This window comes from Bombina bombina, chromosome 11 (assembly GCF_027579735.1).
Source record: "Bombina bombina isolate aBomBom1 chromosome 11, aBomBom1.pri, whole genome shotgun sequence".
In the NCBI taxonomy this organism is placed as follows: domain Eukaryota; kingdom Metazoa; phylum Chordata; class Amphibia; order Anura; family Bombinatoridae; genus Bombina; species Bombina bombina.
In genome coordinates, this window is record NC_069509.1 from 59,827,962 (window position 1) to 59,851,232 (window position 23,271).

Here is a 23,271-nt window from a genome sequence, read left to right on the forward strand (position 1 = left end):
CATACTCACATATGCTATAGTTGCCTCTTGCACCAGCATTCAAACACCAGACCTTCTCAGAGAGTCAGCAGTGGTTTGTATGATACAAATTGTCTTCACATATTCAATACACACGACTGGCAGCTCTTTAAGAAGGGGTGGTGTTTGAATCCCTTTAAATCCCCTGCTGAACAAAACAATACAGTTTCTCAGCAGACCAGTATACTACTTAATGCTAAGATCAGTTTCCACTTTTCAGGGAATTTTATTAAGGTGATATGGTAGTCTAACACTATAGCTATGCAAAATGCTTCTTTGGTTTATGGGAATTCAAAGGGCCGTTATATTAAAGGACCAGTCAACACAGTAGATTTGCATAATCAACATATGTAAGATAACAAGACAATACAATAGCATTTACTCTGAATTTCAAATCAGTAGTAGATTTTTTTCTAACAAATTTCAAAGTTTTGTCTATTTCCACTCCCACTGTACCATGTGACAGCCATCAGCCAATCACAAATGCATATACGTATAGTCTGTGATTTCTTGCACATGCTCAGTAGGAGCTGGTGACTCAAAAAGTGTAAATATAAAAGACTGTGCACATTTTTTTTAATGGAAGTAAATTGGAAAGTTGTTTAAAATTACAGGCTGTATTCGAATCATGAAAATGTAAATTTGACCTGAGTGTCCCTTTAAACAAAAAATATATTCTCTATTTCGTTAGAGCAGGGCTCGACAAACCCAGGAGCCATTGGCTCCTAGAATTCTACCCCAGGCTCCTAACTTTTTGGGTTATTTTCTATATATCTGTATACAAATACCTCTATCTGGCTCCTAAAAGTATGTGTGGCTCCTAAATTTTAAAAAGATTTGTCGACCCCTGCATTAGAGCATGTCATTTTAAGACTAGCGACCCTGCACCTTTATGTGTTTAATCCCCACATATTACAAGTACCACTCGAGACCCACACAGCTCTGAAGGTCCTAAATGGTACTTCTACTATGTGCGTGTTTAATTAAAATGTAAGGTTCTACTAGTAAATTGGGCTAATAAGTATTCTTCATTCTCACGATCTTCAGGTACAACAGCTCATGTTGGAATCAGCCTGTATGGAGTAGATAATAAAAGTGGTCATCGGCATCTGGATGGAGAGAATACATTCCACAGGAACAGCGTGGACATTTTCCAAATTGCTACGGAGAAGAACTTGGGAAACGTGTGGAAAATCCGCCTGTGGCATGATAATAAGGGTACTAGGACTGGGCAAAGCTGGCCGATACCAGTCTTGTCTTTGTCATATGTAGCTATATGTCTGTGATCCTGGAAAGTTTGGAAAAAGGGAAGATATAGCAAACATTTCCCCATAAATAAACTCTATTCCATGGAGTATTTAAAATGCCATATAAACCCCCTAAAATGTGTATCTCCAGTAATTATTATTCTTATCTGTAAGTTGCAACAGATTCCACAGGGCTAAAAAATAATAAACAAGACAGGGATAGAAAAGAGCAGTTAGACAATAGACTGTAGATTGTAATGACTCTTCCGTAAAATGTGATACCTAGGAGAGTAGCTCAGTTGTCGGCTATATAGTTATTTTCCACATTGTGTGTTGCAGATGAATTTGATGAGATATCTCTTATGCCATTTATTCCAGGTCTCAGCCCATCCTGGTACGTGCAACACGTGATCATTCGTGATCTCCAGAGTAGTAAGAATTTTTTTTTCTTGGTGAATGACTGGCTATCAGTAGGACAGGAGGACAGTGGACGCCGGGTGGAGAAAGAAATTTTTGCTGCTAGTAAGTACTTGAAATGAACCATACATGTAACCTCCAGCATGGCATGTATGGGTACCGAGACATAACAAGCATTCTGCTGTGCTATAGTCCTAGACAATTTCCTAAAACTTTTTTTATTTTTTCTTAAGGTGAAACAGAATTGAAAAGATTCTCCCGGATTTTCATGGCAGAGCTACAACGTGGCATATCGGAAAAACATGTTTGGCTGTCGATGTGGGATCGGCCACCCCGCAGCCGCTTCACCCGTGTGCAAAGAGCCACTTGCTGTGCCCTCCTCATTTTCCTTTTCCTCTGTGCCAATGCCGTATGGTACGGGATGGTTGGTGATAAGAATCATGGGTAAGTCTTCTTCAGACTGTAGTTTTGTTTTATTTCCATAGTTGTGCTGTTAAGTACCAAGCAGCTCAGAACACAGCACGAAAGGTTTCGTTATTACTAATTCAGTTCACAGAAGTATTTATTGATGTATGAAATAGTCTAATAGCCCACTGTGCAATAGAAATGTGCATCTTGATACATTTACACCATTTATGAAATCTAATTAAAGTACAGTTAAAAAAAAACTAAATAAAAAAAACAAAAAACTTTCAAGTAATTTTAATCGAAAATAGGACTGGCGTTGAGAAACACTACTCTATTCTTAAAAGGACACTGAACCCAAATTTTTTGTTTCGTGATTCAGATAGAGCATGCAATTTTAAGCAACTTTCTAATTTACTCCTATTATCATTTTTTCTTCGTTCTCTTGCTATCTTTATTTGAAAAAGAAGGCATCTAAGCTATTTGTTTGGTTCAGACACTGGAAAGCACTTGTTCATTGGTGGATGAATTTATCCACCAATCAGCAAGAACAACCCAGGTTGTTCAACCAATAATGGGCCGGCATCTAAACTTACATTCTTGCATTTCAAATAAAGATTCCAAGAGAATAAAGATAATTTGATAATAGGAGTATATTAGAAAGTTGCTTAAAATTGCATGCCCTGCCTGAATCACAAAAGAAAAAATTTGGGTTCAGTGTCCCTTTAACAGGTCAGCTTTAGGAGATGGGATTCAAATTAGAGCTTCTATAACTGACTTTTTGTGCTTTACGTTGTTGTTAGTGCACCCCCACCCCCCATGAGCAACTAACCATCGGTGAAACAATCACTGTGAACAATGCAGCAGGTGCAGCCAGGGAACTAAATCGCTACTCAGAGGAACGCAAAGGAACCTAATTTAAAAACTTTAATTTTTGTCTTCTTATAAAAATATATTTAATAGAATTTGAATATAGTCAATGTAGTTTATTGTAAACTGTAAAATGCTATAAATGTGCATTTAATTTAAAGAGAGAGTCAAGTAATAAGTACTTAGATGTGCCCCAACAGAAATTCGCATTGCAAAGTGTGCCACGGTCTTACAAGTTTGAAAACCCCAGTCCTACAAGATTAGTGATAAACGAAACCAATATAACTGGCTCAAGAGAGCATAGATCTCTGAAAGCATTATTATAAGATAGCAAATGTTGGTATATTATTTAGGGGGGGAAATCATGAATGAAAGTGGGTTTGGATTTATGTGATAGTTGCACTATGTTCTGTAACGATCAAGTTTACCACCACTTTAAAGGACCATTAAAGGGACAGTCAAGTATAAATTAAACTTTCATTATTCAGATAGGACTTTTAATTTTAATTGACTTTCCAATTTACTTTTATTATCAAATTTGCTTTTTTCTCTTGGTATTCTTAGTTTAAACTAAACATAGGTAGGCTCATATGCTAATTTCTAAGCCTTTGAGGGCTGCCTCTTATCACATTCTTTTTAAATCTCTTTTCAACACAAAGAGACAGAAAGTACACGTGGGCCATATAGATAACACTGTGTTCAGGCACAGGGGGTTATTTAAGATCTAGCACAATACAATGCTAAATGCAAGACAATAGATAATAAACAGTCACAGTCATGTGATCAGGGGGCTGGAAGAAGGTTCCTAGATACAGGATAATCACAGAGGTTAAAAGTATATTAATATAACTGTGTTGGTTATGCAAAACTGGGGAATGGGTAATAAAGGGATTATCTATCTTTTAAAACAATAACAATTCTATGGTAGACTGTCCCTTTAAGTACAGTAAGTAGAATTGCATAATAAAAAAAAAGACAAAGTAATAGCAGTGTCTACATTTCAAATGAGCAGTAGATTTTTTTCAGATAAGTTTCAATTAGTTCCATTTCCTTCCCTCTGCACCATGTGACAGACATCAGAGAATCTTAAAACGCATATAGGTATATACTGTGAATTCTTGCACATGCTCAGTAGGAACTGGTGCCTCAAAGTGTACTTATAAAATTGTGCACATTTTGATATGGAAGGGAATTGGAAAGTTGTTTAAAATTGTGTGCTCTATCTGAATCATGCCATTTTAATATTAACTTTAGTGTTCCTTTAATTCATCTATGTGAGCGTGAAAAAAAGATGTATTTAATAAATAGCTTGTTTTCATTAAAGGGACACTGAACCCAATTTTTTTATTTCATGATTCAGATAGAGCATGCAAATTTAAGCAACTTTCTAATTTACTCCTGTTATCAATTTTTCTTCGTTCTCTTGCTTTCTTTATTTGAAAAAGGCATCTAAGCTATTTTTTTGGTTCAGGACCATGGAAAGCATTTGTTTATTGGTGGGTTAATTTATCTACCAATCAGCAAGAACAACACAGTGTAGTCATCAAAAATAGGCCGGCATCTAAACTTATATTCTTGCATTTCAAATAAAGATACCAAGAGAATGAAGAAAATTTGATAATAGGAGTAAACTAGAAAGTTGCTTAAAATTGCATGCTCTATCTGAATCACGAAAGAAAAAATTTGGGTTCAGTGTCCCTTTAAGGGTTTTGACCAGTGCACTAAACCTCATCCCGTTCATCTTCAGCTCCCTTTTTTATTTCTTTGTTTTCTGTTTTGTGTTTTACTATTACTTGTGTTCTTACTTTAATTGTAATTCCCATGAGTAATTATTTATAAATATATTATTAACCAGAGGAAAAACAGATTTCTTTTTATTTGCTCTAGGGATGTCCCAGTGTCTCAGCTCGTCCCTCTTAATGTAGACTCGGTTGCAGTAGGTCTGGTGAGCAGTGTATTGGTGTATCCCATCTTCCTCGTTATACTCTTCCTCTTCAGACGGGCACGCAGTACGGTAAGACAATTCTAAACTCATTACCAGTGGGGGGGGTCCATTATGACAAACTCTTGGAACTCTGTACATGGATTGATCACAAATTAAAAGTTAGTGTAAAGTTTTATTAAATATCAGTAAATAAGTTGACCATCACAAATACTAGTTTATTATCTTTGTGCAGCACATCAAGAGAACCACCATATATACCTGTTCAGCATATCTTCTGGCCACTCTGTATGTTGCATGTCCTCTGATTCATTCATACAGCATGTTTACCTACACCCCTTACCCTGGTGCAGCACGATTACCAACAACACCTTATACATGTGCCACATGTGCACCAGTGCTGCACCATTACAACCACCCTGTGCAACAGTGAAGTATGTTCACAATACAACCTCTATAGTGCTTTTGCATGTTCACCAGAAACCCCATACATTGGCACAGTATGTTGACTGACCATTCCGTACACCGGAGAAGCATGATCTCTAAACAACCTATACAGTGAAGCAGCACGTTCACTGACCACATTGTACATTTGTGCAGAACATTCACTAAACACTCAGTACGGTAGTGCACCATATGTGAACTGCACACAATACTTCTACCCATAATGATGTGATTCTGTAATACGTTTTCTACAAATTATGTTATGGTTCAGTCATCAGGTTTCTACACATAAAGTTAGGGTTTAGTCTTCAGTTTTCTACACATTATGTTATGGTTCAGTCATCAGATTTCTACACATAAAGTTATGGTTTAGTCTTCAGTTTTCTACACATTATGTTAGTATGTTATTTAGACATCAGGGGTCCACACATAATTTTATGGTTCAGTCATCCGGTTTCTAGACAACATGTTATGGTTCAGTCATCAGGTTTCTACACATCAGGTTGTGGTTCAGTCATCAGGTTTCTACACATCATGTTATGGTTTAGTCATCAGGTTACTATGCATCAGGTTGTGGTTCAGTCATCAGGTTTCTAGACAACATGTTATGGTTCAGTCATCAGGTGTCTATGCATCAGGTTGTGGTTCAGTCATCAGGTTTCTACACATTATGTTATGGTTCAGTCATCAGGTTTCTATGCATTAGGTTGTGGTTCAGTCATCAGGTTTCTATGCATCAGGTTGTGGTTCAGTCATCAGGTTTCTACACATCAGGTTGTGGTTCAGTCATCAGGTTCTACACATTATGTTATGGTTCAGTCATCAGTTTTTTACACATCAGGCTGTGGTTCAGTCATCAGGTTCTACACATTATGTTATGGTTCAGTCATCAGTTTTTTACACATCAGGCTGTGGTTCAGTCATCAGGTTTCTACACATTATGTTATGGTTTAGTCATCAGGTTACTATGCATCAGGTTGCGGTTCAGTCATCAGATTTCTATGCATCAGGTTATGGTTCAGTCATCAGGTTTCTACGCATCATGTTATGGTTCAGTCATCAGGTTTCTACACATTATGTTATGGTTCAGTCATCAGGTTTCTACACATTATGTTATGGTTCAGTCATCAGGTTTCTACACATCAGGTTGGGGTTCAGTCATCAGGTTTCTACACATCAGGTTGGGGTTCAGTCATCAGGTTTCTACACATCATGTTATTGTTCAGTCATCAGGTTTTTATGCACCAGGTTGTGGTTCTGTCTTCAGGTTTCTATACATCAGGTTGTGTTTAAATCATCAGGTTTCTATGCATCAGGCTGTAGTTCAGTCATCAGGTTTCTATACATCAGGTTGTTGTTCAGTCATCAGGTTTCTATGCATCAGATTGTGGTTCAGTCATCAGGTTTCTATGCAACCTGATGTGGTTCAGTCATCAGGTTTGTATGCAACAGGTTGTGGTTCAGTTATCCAGGTTTTTATGCATCAGGCTGTGGTTTAGTCATCAGGTTTCTACACATCAGGTTATGGTTCAGTCATTAGGTTTCTACACATCAGGTTATGGTTCAGTCATCAGGTTTCTATACATTAGGTTGTGGTTCATTCATCAGGTTTCTACACATCAGGTAATGGTTCAGTCATCGGGTTTCTACACATCAGTTAATGGTTCAGTCTTCAGGTTTCTACACATCATGTTATGGTTCAGTGTCCAGGTTTCTATACATTAGGTTGTGGTTCAGTCATCAGGTTTCTACACATCAGGTTGTGGTTCAGTCATCCGGTTTCTACACATTAGATTGTAGTTAATTCAATAGGTTTCTACACATAAGGTTATTGTTCAGTCTCCAGGTTTCTACGCATCAGGTTGTGGTTCAGTCATCTGGTTTCTAGACATCAGGTTGGGGTTTAGTCATCAGGTTTCTACAAATCAGATTGTGGTAAAGTCATCAGGTTTCTACACATCAGGTTGTGGTTCAGTCATCAGGTTCTACACATTATGTTATGGTTCAGTCATCAGTTTTTTACACATCAGGCTGTGGTTCAGTCATCAGGTTCTACACATTATGTTATGGTTCAGTCATCAGTTTTTTACACATCAGGCTGTGGTTCAGTCATCAGGTTTCTACACATTATGTTATGGTTTAGTCATCAGGTTACTATGCATCAGGTTGCGGTTCAGTCATCAGATTTCTATGCATCAGGTTATGGTTCAGTCATCAGGTTTCTACGCATCATGTTATGGTTCAGTCATCAGGTTTCTACACATTATGTTATGGTTCAGTCATCAGGTTTCTACACATTATGTTATGGTTCAGTCATCAGGTTTCTACACATCAGGTTGGGGTTCAGTCATCAGGTTTCTACACATCAGGTTGGGGTTCAGTCATCAGGTTTCTACACATCATGTTATTGTTCAGTCATCAGGTTTTTATGCACCAGGTTGTGGTTCTGTCTTCAGGTTTCTATACATCAGGTTGTGTTTAAATCATCAGGTTTCTATGCATCAGGCTGTAGTTCAGTCATCAGGTTTCTATACATCAGGTTGTTGTTCAGTCATCAGGTTTCTATGCATCAGATTGTGGTTCAGTCATCAGGTTTCTATGCAACCTGATGTGGTTCAGTCATCAGGTTTGTATGCAACAGGTTGTGGTTCAGTTATCCAGGTTTTTATGCATCAGGCTGTGGTTTAGTCATCAGGTTTCTACACATCAGGTTATGGTTCAGTCATTAGGTTTCTACACATCAGGTTATGGTTCAGTCATCAGGTTTCTATACATTAGGTTGTGGTTCATTCATCAGGTTTCTACACATCAGGTAATGGTTCAGTCATCGGGTTTCTACACATCAGTTAATGGTTCAGTCTTCAGGTTTCTACACATCATGTTATGGTTCAGTGTCCAGGTTTCTATACATTAGGTTGTGGTTCAGTCATCAGGTTTCTACACATCAGGTTGTGGTTCAGTCATCCGGTTTCTACACATTAGATTGTAGTTAATTCAATAGGTTTCTACACATAAGGTTATTGTTCAGTCTCCAGGTTTCTACGCATCAGGTTGTGGTTCAGTCATCTGGTTTCTAGACATCAGGTTGGGGTTTAGTCATCAGGTTTCTACAAATCAGATTGTGGTAAAGTCATCAGGTTTCTACATATCAGGTTGTGGTTCAGTCATCAGGTTCTACACATTATGTTATGGTTCAGTCATCAGTTTTTTACACATCAGGCTGTGGTTCAGTCATCAGGTTCTACACATTATGTTATGGTTCAGTCATCAGTTTTTTACACATCAGGCTGTGGTTCAGTCATCAGGTTTCTACACATTATATTATGGTTTAGTCATCAGGTTACTATGCATCAGGTTGCAGTTCAGTCATCAGGTTTCTATGCATCAGGTTATGGTTCAGTCATCAGGTTTCTACGCATCATGTTATGGTTCAGTCATCAGGTTTCTACACATTATGTTATGGTTCAGTCATCAGGTTTCTACACATTATGTTATGGTTCAGTCATCAGGTTTCTACACATCAGGTTGGGGTTCAGTCATCAGGTTTCTACACATCATGTTATTGTTCATTCATCAGGTTTTTATGCGCCAGGTTGTGGTTCTGTCATCAGGTTTCTATACATCAGGTTGTGTTTAAATCATCAGGTTTCTATGCATCAGGCTGTAGTTCAGTCATCAGGTTTCTATACATCAGGTTGTTGTTCAGTCATCAGGTTTCTATGCATCAGATTGTGGTTCAGTCATCAGGTTTCTATGCAACCTGATGTGGTTCAGTCATCAGGTTTGTATGCAACAGGTTGTGGTTCAGTTATCCAGGTTTTTATGCATCAGGCTGTGGTTTAGTCATCAGGTTTCTACACATCAGGTTATGGTTCAGTCATTAGGTTTCTACACATCAGGTTATGGTTCAGTCATCAGGTTTCTATACATTAGGTTGTGGTTCATTCATCAGGTTTCTACACATCAGGTAATGGTTCAGTCATCGGGTTTCTACATATCGGTTAATGGTTCAGTCTTCAGGTTTCTACACATCATGTTATGGTTCAGTCTCCAGGTTTCTATACATTAGGTTGTGGTTCAGTCATCAGGTTTCTACACATCAGGTTGTGGTTCAGTCATTAGATTGTAGTTAATTCAATAGGTTTCTACACATAAGGTTATTGTTCAGTCTCCAGGTTTCTACGCATCAGGTTGTGGTTCAGTCATCAGGTTTCTAGACATCAGGTTGGGGTTCAGTCATCAGGTTTCTACAAATCAGATTGTGGTAAAGTCATCAGGTTTCTACACATCAGGTTATGGTTCAGTATCAGGTTTCTACACATCAGGTTGTGGTTCAGTCTTCAGGTTTCTAGACATCAGGTTGTGGTTCAGTTATAAGGTTTCTTCACATCTGGTTATGGTTCAGTCATTAGGTTTCTACACATCAGGTTATGGTTCAGTCATCAGGTTTCTATACATTAGGTTGTGGTTCATTCATCAGGTTTCTACACATCAGGTAATGGTTCAGTCATCGGGTTTCTACATATCAGTTAATGGTTCAGTCTTCAGGTTTCTACACATCATGTTATGGTTCAGTCTCCAGGTTTCTATACATTAGGTTGTGGCAGTGACGTGCAGTGAGGTCAGAGGCAGGTGAGGCACTGGCTAGGATATGCCTTCATTCTTTAGATATCCTTTGTTGAAGAAATAGCAATGTACATGGGTGAGCCAATCACATGAGGTATCTATTGTGCAGCCACCTATCAGCAGCTACTGAGCATATTTAGATATGATTTTCATCAAAGGATATCAAGAGAATGAAGGAAAGTAGTAATAACGGGTGGGAGAGACAGGGAGAGAGAGATAGACAGAGAGACAGAGGGGGAGAGAGAGACAAAGAGACAGAGGAGAGAGAGAGAGACAAAGAGAGACAGAGGGTAGAGAGACAGACAAAGAGACCATGGGGGAGAATGAGACACATAAGGATAGAGACAGAGGGGGTTGGAGAGACAGGGAGAGAGAGATGGATAGAGAGAGAGAGAGAGAGAGACACAGAAAAAGAGAGAGAGAAGAGAGAGAGACACAGAGGGGGAGAGAGAAAGATACACAGAGGAGAGAGAGACAGAGGGGGAGGGAGAAAGGGAGAGACAGAGGGGGAGGGAGAAAGGGAGATACAGAGGGGGAGGGAGAGAGAGACAGAGGAGAGAGAGAGACAGAGGAGAGAGACAGAGGAGAGAGAGACAGAGGGGAGAGAGAGAGAGAGAGACAGAGGGGAGAGAGAGACAGAGGGGGGAGAGAGAGACAGAGAGGAGAGAGAGGGGGAGAGAGAGAGAGGGATAGGGATAGAGAGACAGAGGGGAGAGAGAGAGACAGGGGGGGAGAGAGAGAGAGAGAGAAAGACAGAGGGGGAGAGATAGAGAGACAGGGGGAGAGAGAGAGAGACAGGGAGAGAGAGAGAGAGAGAGAGAGAGAGAGAGAGACAGGGGGGGGAGAGAGAAGGGAGAGAGAGAGAGAGAGAGACAGGGGGAGAGAGAGAGGGACAGAGGGGAGAGAGGGGGAGAGGGAGAAAGAGAGGGACAGAGGGGAGAGAGAGAGACAGAGGGGAGAAAGAGAGAGAGAGAGAAGAGAGAGACAGAGGGGAGAGAGAGACAGAGGGGGAGAGAGAGAAAAAGAGACACAGAGGGGAGAGAGAGAGACAGACAGAGGGGAGAGAGAGAGAAAGAGGGGGAGGGAGAAAGGGAGAGAAGGAGAGGGAGGGAGAAAGGGAGAGACAGGGGGAGGGAGAAAGGGAGAGACAGGGGGAGGGAGAAAGAGAGAGACAGAGGGAGAGAAAGAGAGAGACAGATGGGAGAAAGAGACAGAGGGGGATGGAGAAAGGGAGAGAGAGAGGGGAGAGAGAGAGACAGATGGGGGAGAGAGACAGAGGGGGATGGAGAAAGGGAGAGACAGAAGGGAGAGAGAGAGAGGGGAGAGAGAGAGAGGGGAGAGAGAGAGAGAGAGAGAGGGGGGGGAGAGAGAGGAGAGAGAGAGAGAGACAGAGGGGGAGGGATAGAGAGACAGAGGGGGAGAGAGAGACAGAGGAGAGAGAGAGGGGAGAGAGAGAGGCAGATGGGAGAGAGAGAGAGAGAGAGAGAGAGAGAGAGACAGAGGGGGATGGAGAAAGGGAGAGACAGAAGGGAGAGAGAGAGGGGGGAGAGAGAGACAGAGGGGGATGGAGAAAGGGAGAGACAGAAGGGAGAGAGAGAGAGAGAGAGAGAGAGAGAGAGAGAGAGAGAGAGAGGAGAGAGAGACAGAGGAGGAGGGATAGAGAGACAGAGGGGGAGAGAGAGATGCGGTGAGAGAGAGAGACAGAGGGGGAGGGATAGAGAGACAGAGGGGGAGGGATAGAGAGACAGAGGGGGAAGGGATAGAGAGACAGAGGGGAGAGAGAGAGAAGAGAGAGGTAGAGGGAGAAAGAGAGACACAGAGGGGAGAGAGAGACAGACAGACAGAGGGGGAGAGAGAGAGAGACAGAGGGGAGAGAGAGAAGAGAGAGGGGAGAGAGAGACAGAGGGGGAGAGAGAGACAGAGGGGGAGAGAGAGACAGAGGGGGAGAGAGAGACAGAGGGGGAGAGAGAGAAAGAGAGAGACAGAGGGGAGAGAAAAAAAAAAAGTTGAGAAAATAAAATTACACCAGCACCAGTACAGTACCATAGTGTAACTTACTCTCTCTAGATTGTCATTGTAGACAGAGGGGGAGGGAGAGAGAGACAGAGGAGAGAGAGAGACAGAGGAGAGAGACAGAGGAGAGAGAGACAGAGGGGAGAGAGAGAGAGAGAGAGAGACAGAGGGGAGAGAGAGACAGAGGGGAGAGAGAGACAGAGGGGGGAGAGAGAGACAGAGAGGAGAGAGAGGGGGAGAGAGAGAGAGGGATAGGGATAGAGAGACAGAGGGGAGAGAGAGAGACAGGGGGGGAGAGATAGAGAGAGAGAAAGACAGAGGGGGAGAGATAGAGAGACAGGGGGAGAGAGAGAGAGACAGGGAGAGAGAGAGAGAGAGAGAGAGAGAGAGAGAGAGAGAGAGACAGGGGGGGGAGAGAGAAGGGAGAGAGAGAGAGAGAGAGAGACAGGGGGAGAGAGAGAGGGACAGAGGGGAGAGAGGGGGAGAGGGAGAAAGAGAGGGACAGAGGGGAGAGAGAGAGACAGAGGGGAGAAAGAGAGAGAGAGAAGAGAGAGACAGAGGGGAGAGAGAGACAGAGGGGGAGAGAGAGAAAAAGAGACACAGAGGGGAGAGAGAGAGACAGACAGAGGGGAGAGAGAGAGAAAGAGGGGGAGGGAGAAAGGGAGAGAAGGAGGGGGAGGGAGAAAGGGAGAGACAGGGGGAGGGAGAAAGGGAGAGACAGGGGGAGGGAGAAAGAGAGAGACAGAGGGAGAGAAAGAGAGAGACAGATGGGAGAAAGAGACAGAGGGGGATGGAGAAAGGGAGAGAGAGAGGGGAGAGAGAGAGACAGATGGGGGAGAGAGACAGAGGGGGATGGAGAAAGGGAGAGACAGAAGGGAGAGAGAGAGAGGGGAGAGAGAGAGAGAGAGAGAGAGAGGGGAGAGAGAGAGAGAGAGAGAGAGAGGGGGGGGGGAGAGAGAGAGAGAGGAGAGAGAGAGAGAGACAGAGGGGGAGGGATAGAGAGACAGAGGGGGAGAGAGATACAGAGGAGAGAGAGAGGGGAGAGAGAGAGGCAGATGGGAGAGAGAGAGAGAGAGAGAGACAGAGGGGGATGGAGAAAGGGAGAGACAGAAGGGAGAGAGAGAGGGGGGAGAGAGAGACAGAGGGGGATGGAGAAAGGGAGAGAGAGAGAGAGAGAGAGAGAGAGGAGAGAGAGACAGAGGAGGAGGGATAGAGAGACAGAGGGGGAGAGAGAGATGCGGTGAGAGAGAGAGACAGAGGGGGAGGGATAGAGAGACAGAGGGGGAGGGATAGAGAGACAGAGGGGGAAGGGATAGAGAGACAGAGGGGAGAGAGAGAGAAGAGAGAGGTAGAGGGAGAAAGAGAGACACAGAGGGGAGAGAGAGACAGACAGACAGAGGGGGAGAGAGAGAGAGACAGAGGGGAGAGAGAGAAGAGAGAGGGGAGAGAGAGACAGAGGGGGAGAGAGAGACAGAGGGGGAGAGAGAGACAGAGGGGGAGAGAGAGAAAGAGAGAGACAGAGGGGAGAGAAAAAAAAAAGTTGAGAAAATAAAATTACACCAGCACCAGTACAGTACCATAGTGTAACTTACTCTCTCTAGATTGTCATTGTAGACCTGTAGGCTGCCTGGCTCACAAACAGGGCAATAAAATACTTTACTTACCGTTATCCAGGGCAGGTCCATCTCAGCACTGTCAGGCTCAGCACTCAGCTCTTCTGTCTTCTCCGGTCTCTTCTCTCTTCTTGTCCTTGATTCCCGCCAGTCCTACTGGAGCAAGCCTCCAATAGCAGTGAGCTCTGAGCCTCTGACACCCACGTCACACTCAGGCAGCTGCTTAGAGAGCAGCCTCTAATAGGATCTGTATGGGCTGCAAAGAGACTTAAGTGCCACTGGGTGGCGCAGTCTCTAGTAGCACTTAGACATGGAGCAGTGAGCTGAGCTCTGACATCACACTCCGGCAGCTGCTTAGAGAGCAGCCTCTATAAGATACGGTATGGGCTGCAGACAGAGACTTAAGTGCCACTGGGTGGCACATTCTCTAGCTGGCGGGTGGCAGGCGGCAGAGGTGGGGGGGGAAGGGGAGAAACCTTGGTTACCTAAAAAAAAATTATATATAAAAATAAAAAATATATATATTTTTTATTTTTAACATTATAAATAAAGTGAGTGTAATTACACACATAGGACAGGGGAGGCGTTGCCTCCCCTGCCTCCTATGACAGCACGTCACTGGGTTGTGGTTCAGTCATCAGGTTTCTACACATCAGGTTGTGGTTCAGTCATCCGGTTTCTACACATTAGATTGTAGTTAATTCAATAGGTTTCTACACATAAGGTTATTGTTCAGTCTCCAGGTTTCTACGCATCAGGTTGTGGTTCAGTCATCAGGTTTCTAGACATCAGGTTGGGGTTCAGTCATCAGGTTTCTACAAATCAGATTGTGGTAAAGTCATCAGGTTTCTACACATCAGGTTATGATTCAGTATCAGGTTTCTACACATCTGGTTGTTGTTCAGTCTTCAGGTTTCTAGACATCAGGTTGTGGTTCAGTTATAAGATTTCTTCACATCTGGTTATGGTTCAGTCATTAGGTTTCTACACATCAGATTGTAGTTTAGACAGTAGGTTTCTACACATTGTGCTTTTCAGTCATCGTGTTTCTACACATCAGGTTGTGGTTTAGTCATCAGGTTTCTAGACATCAGGTTGTGGTTCAGTTATCAGGTTTCTTCACATCTGGTTATGGTTCAGTCATTAGGTTTCTACACATCAGGTTGTGGTTCAGTCATCAGTTTTCTACACATCAGGTTAAGGTTTAGTCATTAGGTTTCTACACAAAATGTTATTGTTCAGTCGTCAGGTTTCTACACATCAGATTGTAGTTCAGACAGTAGATTTCTACACATTGTGCTATTCAGTCATCAGGTTTCTACAAAACATGTTATGGTTCAGTCATAAGGTGTCAACATCATAAACCCAACATAATAATTATGCATACATTTATGTGTAATCGGTGATCCATGTATAAAGTCAGTACATGGTTAGTCCAGTTGGGGCTCCATCAGTCATATTTTGTACCATACATTGATGCAACTACCATCTTTTGTTTTATACATCTACATAAAAGTGTTTCCAAAAACCTCTTGACAAATCTATTACTTGCTTCTTCCAGACCCGTATCAGACAATCCATCACATACTTTGATCAGCAGTCTTTGGAAATCGATAACTACCTAGACACAATGATAATGGAAAGTTCCTTCATAACATACACAGGAATTCATGGAGAGGTAAGGAATTAGAGCCATTCAGGCTTATAGAGATTGCTGTGTCTTCATCAGGGTATTTGCAATCTTACGTTTGCTTGAAATACCACTCAGAACAATATGATTTGTTGTATGCTGTATGTGTGTAAGAGGTATATCAAACTATTTAACATTTCGAGCACATGAAGAGCCAATTTAGAAACGTAAAAGGTGGTTCATAGGTTAGAAAAATCTACTTTTTATAAAGAGTGAATTTTTTAAGTTTTTGTGATCCACTAAGATTCAAAACATTATCTTTAGAAATGAACCATTAATTGTAAATAGAAACTGAGTTTCTGACGATTTTTAGAATCCATTTGGCTGACTCACTTCATTTAAAGGGATGTTGGTCATTTTTCTTTGTTGCGACTAAGAGGGCATTATTAAAGCTATGCAAATTTTTTAGACAAAAAAGCAAACATTTCTTTGCACAAAGAAAACAATTGTGGGAATTTTACTAATCAGAGACAAATATAGGATGTGCTAAAAAGCTTAAGTACTATTATTTATTCACAATTCAATTTAAACAGAAAGTTGACTTTAAAAATAAAGAAATAAAAATGAGGTACATTGAACTAATACAAATAATTCCATACTATTAAAAGTCCCAAATACTAGTGCTGGTACTATAAAGACAGGGTTAAAAAAAATCCTACAAGGCTCAGACTTCCAACAACATTATGTCTAAAATAAGTATCCAAGTTTACTTCAGGAAGTCTAACAGGCCCATTTATCAAAGGTCTTGCGGACCTGATCCGACACTGCGGATCAGGTCCGCAAGACCTCGCTAAATGCGGAGAGCAATACGCTCTCCGCATTTAACATTGCACCAGCAGCTCACAAGAGCTGCTGGTGCAACGCCGCCCCCTGCTGACTCGCGGCCAATCGGCCGCCAGCAGGGAGCTGTCAATCAACCCGATCGTATTCGATCGGGTTGATGTCTGGCGATTCCTGTCCGCCTGTTCAGAGCAGGCGGACAGGGTTATGGAGCAGCGGTCTTTTGACCGCTGCTTCATAAGTTGTGTTTCTGGCGAGTCTGAAGACTCGCCAGAAACACGGCCCTTCAAGCTCCATACGGAGCTTGATAAATGGGCCTGAATGTGATTAAATCCAAAGAGTCCCCAGTGAATAATTTATAAGTATTTTAGCAGGATTGAATATTTTTTATGGAGTTTTACTTATCAGTAAACAGATTATGCAAAAATATTGTTATATAAGCCACAGGTGAAATTTGTCATTTGATGTAAGTATAATAATCAAACATTATTACCCATGGTATGTAAACACCTACAATTCATTTTGTTTCTGTAACTATGCTACTTTATTTTCAAGATATGCTTCAATCTTTAAATAATATCGTGTCTAGGATAGAACTAGGTTTCTTTTCTTTGGAAATTGCTGTAAGTGTTTTTGATGGAAAAAAAATTCTTCCGTTGAGTTTCATGTGTTTATTTTTTAAAGGCATTTTCGGAACAAACCAAAACTGATATGCCGGTGGACGATGCAAAGAGGTGAGTTACCTGGGCGTTGAATCATATAATGCCTATGAACATGTAATAGATTTTATTTTTACTACAAAAAGGTACATTTGACATAAAATGTAAGACAGCAGGATTGGTTTATAAATTCACTAATTTGTTCAGATATTTTGCTTATGGTTAGCAGAGTTATGTAGGGATCTTCAAATAGCATCAGAAAGTCATGTGTCAGAAGTTCGAGATAGTCTCTTATGGAGGGTAGTACTCTTCGACATGGGACTGGAGTTTTAAGTTATCCTGTCAGCCTCTCAGTGAGAGCATGGATGAAGGTTAGAGTCCAGAGATGCAGGGAGAGTCTTTCTGCAAAACCATCCCGACTCATGATAACAGCTCCTTGGCAATCAGCATTGACGAGTTTCGCTGCCTGCCTTTATTCACTCAAGTCCATGTCAGAAGCGAGGCTACTATCTGTCACACTTGAAGGGCCCTGTTCCTGTTCCACGGCGTAGATTCCGGTAAGATCGTTTAATTTTATTTCGATATGTGAATGTAATGTTAACGAATCAAGGTAGAGTCCCAGTGGGACTCCTTTTATCTTAAAAAGGAATCATGGGCTAATATCTCCTGAGGGGGGACTTTAATCATGTTTGTTATATGGTTCTATCTGCTAATGTGTAGCAATACTTAGGCTCATGGCTTTTACGGAACATAACGACCTTATCTTAATGGCGCGATCTCTTGAGATTGCGCGCCCTTTTTGTGACTGGCAAGATGCACCTGGTGACGGGTGCGGTTACGTTGTTTCTCACTTCCATATGCTGACTTTGTGGTGACAGAGAGAGTCTGCTCGTGGGTTGTCTGGTTCACAGGAGGTGGTGAGTGGCCCAGCCATTGGGGGTGTAAAAAGAGTGCCAGTTAGTGTTTGTCATTTTTGTAATCCCAAGATTATGGAGGATTCTGATATCTTAGACACGGATGTCTTCGATATGGAGAATGCATCTTGTGATGAATATGAAATGGCCCTGGTTATCAATGCTCATTAGTTATGTTCAGATTGCCGTTCTAGAGTACTCTCTTCTCCCAAATCAGGGAGCTTAGAGTGCTTGAGCCATCCGCATCTGAGGTTTCCATGTCCCGTGAGGCGCGTGCCCAGACCCTTTTTTGGCTACACAAGCACGTGTCCCTATGGCCTTTACTCCTCCGGAGGGTGGCTTGTTTCCATCCAGAGGTTACAACACGGTTCTGCATGACCATTTCTATGGCGCTGGCTCATTTATATCTCCCAAGTGAAATATTTTTAAGATACTGTCCGTGTTCTTTTAACCAGGGCCCGTCGGGCGTGGGATCGCCTGATTCAGTTCGGCCTCCTGGGAAAACATTGGCCTCTGAGGCTTCAGGGGCCCCAACCTCGGGGCCAGGGTCTTTCATTGATCCGGCGAGGGATGATTTTGCCTTCCGTTATAGGCTGACACGTCTTTGTGTCCTTTTAAGACATGTTTTGGTGATGTTAGAGGATCCCAGTCCTAGTGAGCCGAAGAATCCGAGGCCTTAGATACTGGATGGCAAGCTGGATAAGACGTTTGGGGATGAGGCTAATCTCCTTAACAAATCCGTTTTTCTTTTTTTCTTTAATGTCTCGGTTCCAGTTCTAAGCTTGGGTGAATGGGGCCTCTGATCGGCTGGTTCCGTTGGCGTTCTCATTCACCTTGGGCGTTCACCCGCGGGTGCTGCCTTTTTTTTATTTTGATCCGGATGGATGTGTTTGATTTGTTTTTCTTAAGCTTATGTCTGATAGATTTCCGTTTTGAGAACGTTTTTCTCTGGAACCGATACGTGCGGTTTTGTGGTTGCGTGGGCACTTTTTGAATAACAGAATTATGTTTTCTAGTTCATTTATTAAACCTTCGGGTCGAATTTTCTTGGACCTTGGACAGTTCTTGAGTGTCCTTATACCAGGCAGGTACTGGTTGGACACTTTTCTGCTGTTCCTTGGGTTCATGTCACCCTCGTTGTGCTGATTTAATCCTGTCGTATTCTGATGTCACTTGGCCTATTGATATGGAATCCAGACTCGGATCCTATTTCGAAGTATGAGGCTTAGTGTGTAAATACAATGCTTCGAATTGAGGGTTGTGTGTACCGATCTAAGGTTGTTTTTTTCTGGCTACTTGCCTGGGATACGGGTCTGACTTTTCAGACGTCGTCATGGTTCTTACAGGTCTCTGGGAACTCAGAACCGTTGAAGTTGGGAGATGTGAATAAAGGCTTCCGTGGTCTAGTGTTCTGAATGATGAACGATTTGCATTCTCACTTGAGGTTTCTTTCAGATGTTGACTCTTTGGCCTAATAGCATTATTTTGCGGTGGCAGAGTCTCCTTCCCTCCCGTCTTGGGTTGGTTCATCTGGTCTGGAAGTGCGGGCATGTCCTTCTTCCTTTGCTCAGAGTTGCGTTTGCTCTAGGAGGTGGAGTGCAGGGGTTACCTTGTCTTCTGTGGGGAGCTGCGAGGCTCCCAACTTCTACCCTGTTGAAGGGGTTTTTGGGAGACCGAACCTGCAAGGATCTCTAGAGACTGTTGTCTCTTCAATATAAATCTATCCTTGGTCTGTCCATGATCTTTGACGTTCGGGTGTTATCTTCAACCTTGTTGCAGATCTAGCCTTTGGGCTTGAAAGTGGAGGTCCGAGGTCGGTTACAGACTGTCGCCCTTCTGTGGTCAGGTAAATGTTCATTTATTCTTCATGCTCTGTTGGGGCTTAGTGGAGGGTGGTTCCGTCTAGCTCACTGGGATGGCAAGAAGAAGGTCCAGGGTTCACCTCCACCTTCTGTTGCTGGTTGTTACCTTTCCAGCGTGTGTAAGAAGTAGTTAAGCTTGTCTACGAGGATTTACCTTGAGATCCAGGAGCACTGGGTGCCGAATCTTAAACAGGTCAAGAGTTCTTTCAGACTCTTGGGTTTGAGGCTGTTGCTAAGTCGTTAAGTCTACGGACTTTAGATGGTGCGCTCCTAATCATAGGAGGCAGCTTAGTGTTCTTTAGGAAGTTAGATCTACGATCGATTCTGTTTTTTTAGGACTCTGGCCTAGGACCTTGTCTCTCCCTGGATCGGACTTAAACAGTTCTGTTTAGCCTTAGGTTTTGTGTTCCCGCTTGTCCCTTGGAGGGGGCGGGGTTTTGTTTCTCATGGGAGATTCCTATCTGCCTGAGGCTTAGTTCAAGGTCTCTCTGACGGGTACCTACTGGTCTTCTAGGGCATTAATGTTCCTTGTAGACTCCAAGTGTCTTTTCAACTGGGCTGGCGATATTGGTCGAGGGGTCTCGCCTCTATCGTAGGGTGTTTTCCGTTGCTTTAGTTCCTTTTTTTCACCTAGAATGGAGGATGGGTCCTTGTGTGTTCTCCTTAGTTTGGAGTTGCCTCAGTATCTGTGAAGACCTATGGGTCCTTCTCTTCTGGTGTTCTCAGAATCTTGGAATAGGGAGATGTGGAGTAGTGACTGGCTCCACTGTTCCTGAAGCAGGAGACTGTGGGTTTGAACACAGGTAAGGCTCCTGATAATTGTTGGATTCTGATATTTAGATGCTGGGGGTCTGAGAACTCTTTTCCCTTGAGAAGTGTTTCTCTTTATGGAAGACAGCGGTGTAGGGGGTCTCAAACCCGAGCACGAAGCCTGTCCTGACTTATGGTAGCATGCCTGTTTTGGTAGTGTATAAGCACAAAAACTGAAGAGGAACTTTTTGTTGGGAAAATTCTGAGGATAAGGATATACTATGCTTACTATTTTTTATACAGCACTGTGCCCATCTCCTTTGTTTACTGTTTTGGTAGTGGTCAGATTTCTACTCTGGAGTTTTGCTCCTCGTAGATCCATCCTTTTCTTCCAGAGGTCTGGGACTCTTGTTCTCGGTATTTGGCTAAGCCTTGGGCTGGGACCATTACCCTGGAGGGAAGGTTGGGGATCGGTTGCTCTATGCAGTATTGACCGTTTTCCTTTTGAGTCTATCCTCCCTTTCGGTGGGAGGACTTTTGATGTCTTTCTCTCTTCTGTCGGCGTCTGCTGCTGGGAGGGGATGCTCCTTGGAGCCAGGTGCCCTGGTCGAGCTATTCAGTGGTTTGAGTTCCACGATAGCTTGGGTCAGCCTCTCTACTTGGAAGCTGGTCATTGCGAGTTCTTGTTCAGATGACTGGTGTTCTCTTGGAGAGCTATTTGTTAGCTGATGGGATAGTTATCCTGGCTCTGCTGTCTATGCATGTTTAGCTTGAAGGTTACGACTATGATGCATCAGGGAACTCGCAGTTTATTCTGGAGTACCTTTTGTTGTATGGTGCTGTGTCAAGGGGGGTGGCCCTCGGGTCCTTTTGAGATGTTTTTCCCTGAGTATGGACTTTGTTTCAAGTTCTTGTTCTTCTAGGGAGTTCGCCTCCCTGGGCGATAGTACGTGACAACCTTGGGTTGTTTTAAGTTTGTTTTGAGCCGTGTGGGATGGCCCTTTGGATCTCTCTGGGGATTTATTCTCCCTCTCTGGGGCAGATTGAGGCCCTTGCTCTTTAGGCCTGGGGTAGTCTTCGGCGCTGGCTCCTTGGAGGCTGTTGTGCTCAACAGACTCTGGGGCTAAGTGGTCTCTAGCTTGGCTTTGCTGGTTGTGTAACCGATGTGCATTTTCGTGGGCTCCGTGTTTTTTGCCCTTATCGTTTCTTTTTATTTACAGGGTGTCGGGTAATTTCAGGCTGTGGTGCCTTTCGAAGAGCTGCCTTTTTGTACCCACCCTTTGTTTGCATTCAGTGTCCTCTAGCTTGGGTATTGTTTCCCAAAAGTAATGAATGCAGCTGTGGACTCTTCCCGTTTAACAAGAAAAACATAAATTATACTTACCTGATAATTTTCTTTTCTTCTAAGGGGAAGAGTCCACAGCTCCCGCCCACGTTTTGTCTATGAGGCGGCAGTACATTTTTGTTCTTCTGGCACCTTTTTTACCCTGATATTTCTCCTACTATTCCTTGTTCCCCTGGCAGAATGACTGGGGGATGAGGGAGGTGGGGGAGGTATTTGAAGCCTTTGGCTGGTTTGTCTTTGCCTCCTCCTGGTGGCCAGGTTTTGAATTCCCAAAAGTAATGAATGCAGCTGTGGACTTTTCCCGTCAGAAGAAAAGAAAAGTATCAGGTAAGCATAATTTAAAACATTGTGTATTTTCTAGAACAGGGATCTTAGTTGTCATGTAGGTATGGGGCTGACAGAATAGCTACTTGTCTAGAGTCTAAGATAAGGTCTCATGTGGATATGATGCTTACAGGGCCAAAGTCTGATCTGATGTCTCAAGTGAGTATGAGGTTCAAAGACCAGTGTCTGATCTGTAGTCAGATGTGAGTATGAGGTTCTAGGACCAGTGTCTGATCTGAGGTCTGATGTGAGTATGAGGTTCTAGGACCAGTATCTGATCTGAGGTCTGATGTTAGTATGAGGTTCTAGGACCAGTGTCTGATCTGAGGTCTGATGTGGATATGGGGCTGACAGGGCCAAAGTCTGATCTGATGTCTCATGTGAGTATGAGGTTCTAGAACCAATGTCTGATCTGTGGTCTGATGTGAGTATGAGGTTCTAGGACCAGTGTCTGATCTGAGGTCTGATGTGAGTATGAGGTTCTAGGACCAGTATCTGATCTGATCTGAGGTCTGATGTGAGTATGAGGTTCTAGGACCAGTGTCTGATCTGAAGTCTGATGTGGATATGGGGCTGACGGGGCCAAAGTCTGATCTGAGGTTTGATGTGAGTATGAGGTTCTAGGACCAGTGTCTGATCTGAGGTCTGATGTGAGTATGAGGTTATAGGACCAGTGTCTGATCTGAGGTCTCTGATGTGGATATAGGCCTGACAGGGCCAAAGTCTGATGTGAGCATGAGGTTCTTGGACCAGTGTCTGATCTGAGGTCTGATGTGAGTATGAAGTTCCTGGAACAGTGTCTGATCTGAGGTCTGGTGTGAGTATGAGGTTCTAGTACCAGTATCTGAGAGGTTTGATGTGGATATGGGGCTGACATAAGAGGTACAGACCAGAGTCTGATCTGATGTCTGATGTGGATATGGGGCTGACAGAAGAGCTGCAGACCAGAGTCTGATCTGAGATCCATGGGTATATTATCTGAGATTTGTGGGTATGTGACTAATAGTGGCTGCAGGGCCAAGGGTCTGAGGTCTAATGTGAGTATGTTGCTGACAGGATGGGAACAGTCTTATCTGATGTGAATATGTGGCTCACAGAAGGCTGCAAGGTCAGGGTTATAATCAGGTCTGCGTATGTGGCTGACAGAGAAGGCTGCAAGACCAGGACCTTCCTTTCCTCATCCTTAACAAACCTGTTTTAATAAAATTAGTCTGTCAGCTTGGTCACATTATGACATTACTTCGTCAGAGAGTTGCCAGTCCCTGCTTTTTAGGACCTAGGCCAAAATTGAGAAATTTACAGGAATCACTGTATACTTTACTTTTAAACATTTTTATAAAATTGCCAGTTAG

The 23,271-nt window shown here is 43.0% G+C and overlaps 1 protein-coding gene across 1 annotated transcript in view; it reads left to right on the forward strand.

The window, feature by feature from the left end:
* PKD1 (polycystin 1, transient receptor potential channel interacting) overlaps positions 1–23,271 on the forward strand; it is a 302,520-nt gene that overhangs the window by 257,782 nt on the left and 21,467 nt on the right. The window contains exons 28-33 of the mRNA XM_053694512.1: positions 1,066–1,236; positions 1,644–1,787; positions 1,916–2,126; positions 4,845–4,971; positions 15,157–15,273; positions 16,750–16,799. Coding sequence (XP_053550487.1) covers positions 1,066–1,236; positions 1,644–1,787; positions 1,916–2,126; positions 4,845–4,971; positions 15,157–15,273; positions 16,750–16,799 — 820 coding nt within the window. The remainder of the gene's footprint in view (positions 1–1,065; positions 1,237–1,643; positions 1,788–1,915; positions 2,127–4,844; positions 4,972–15,156; positions 15,274–16,749; positions 16,800–23,271) is intronic.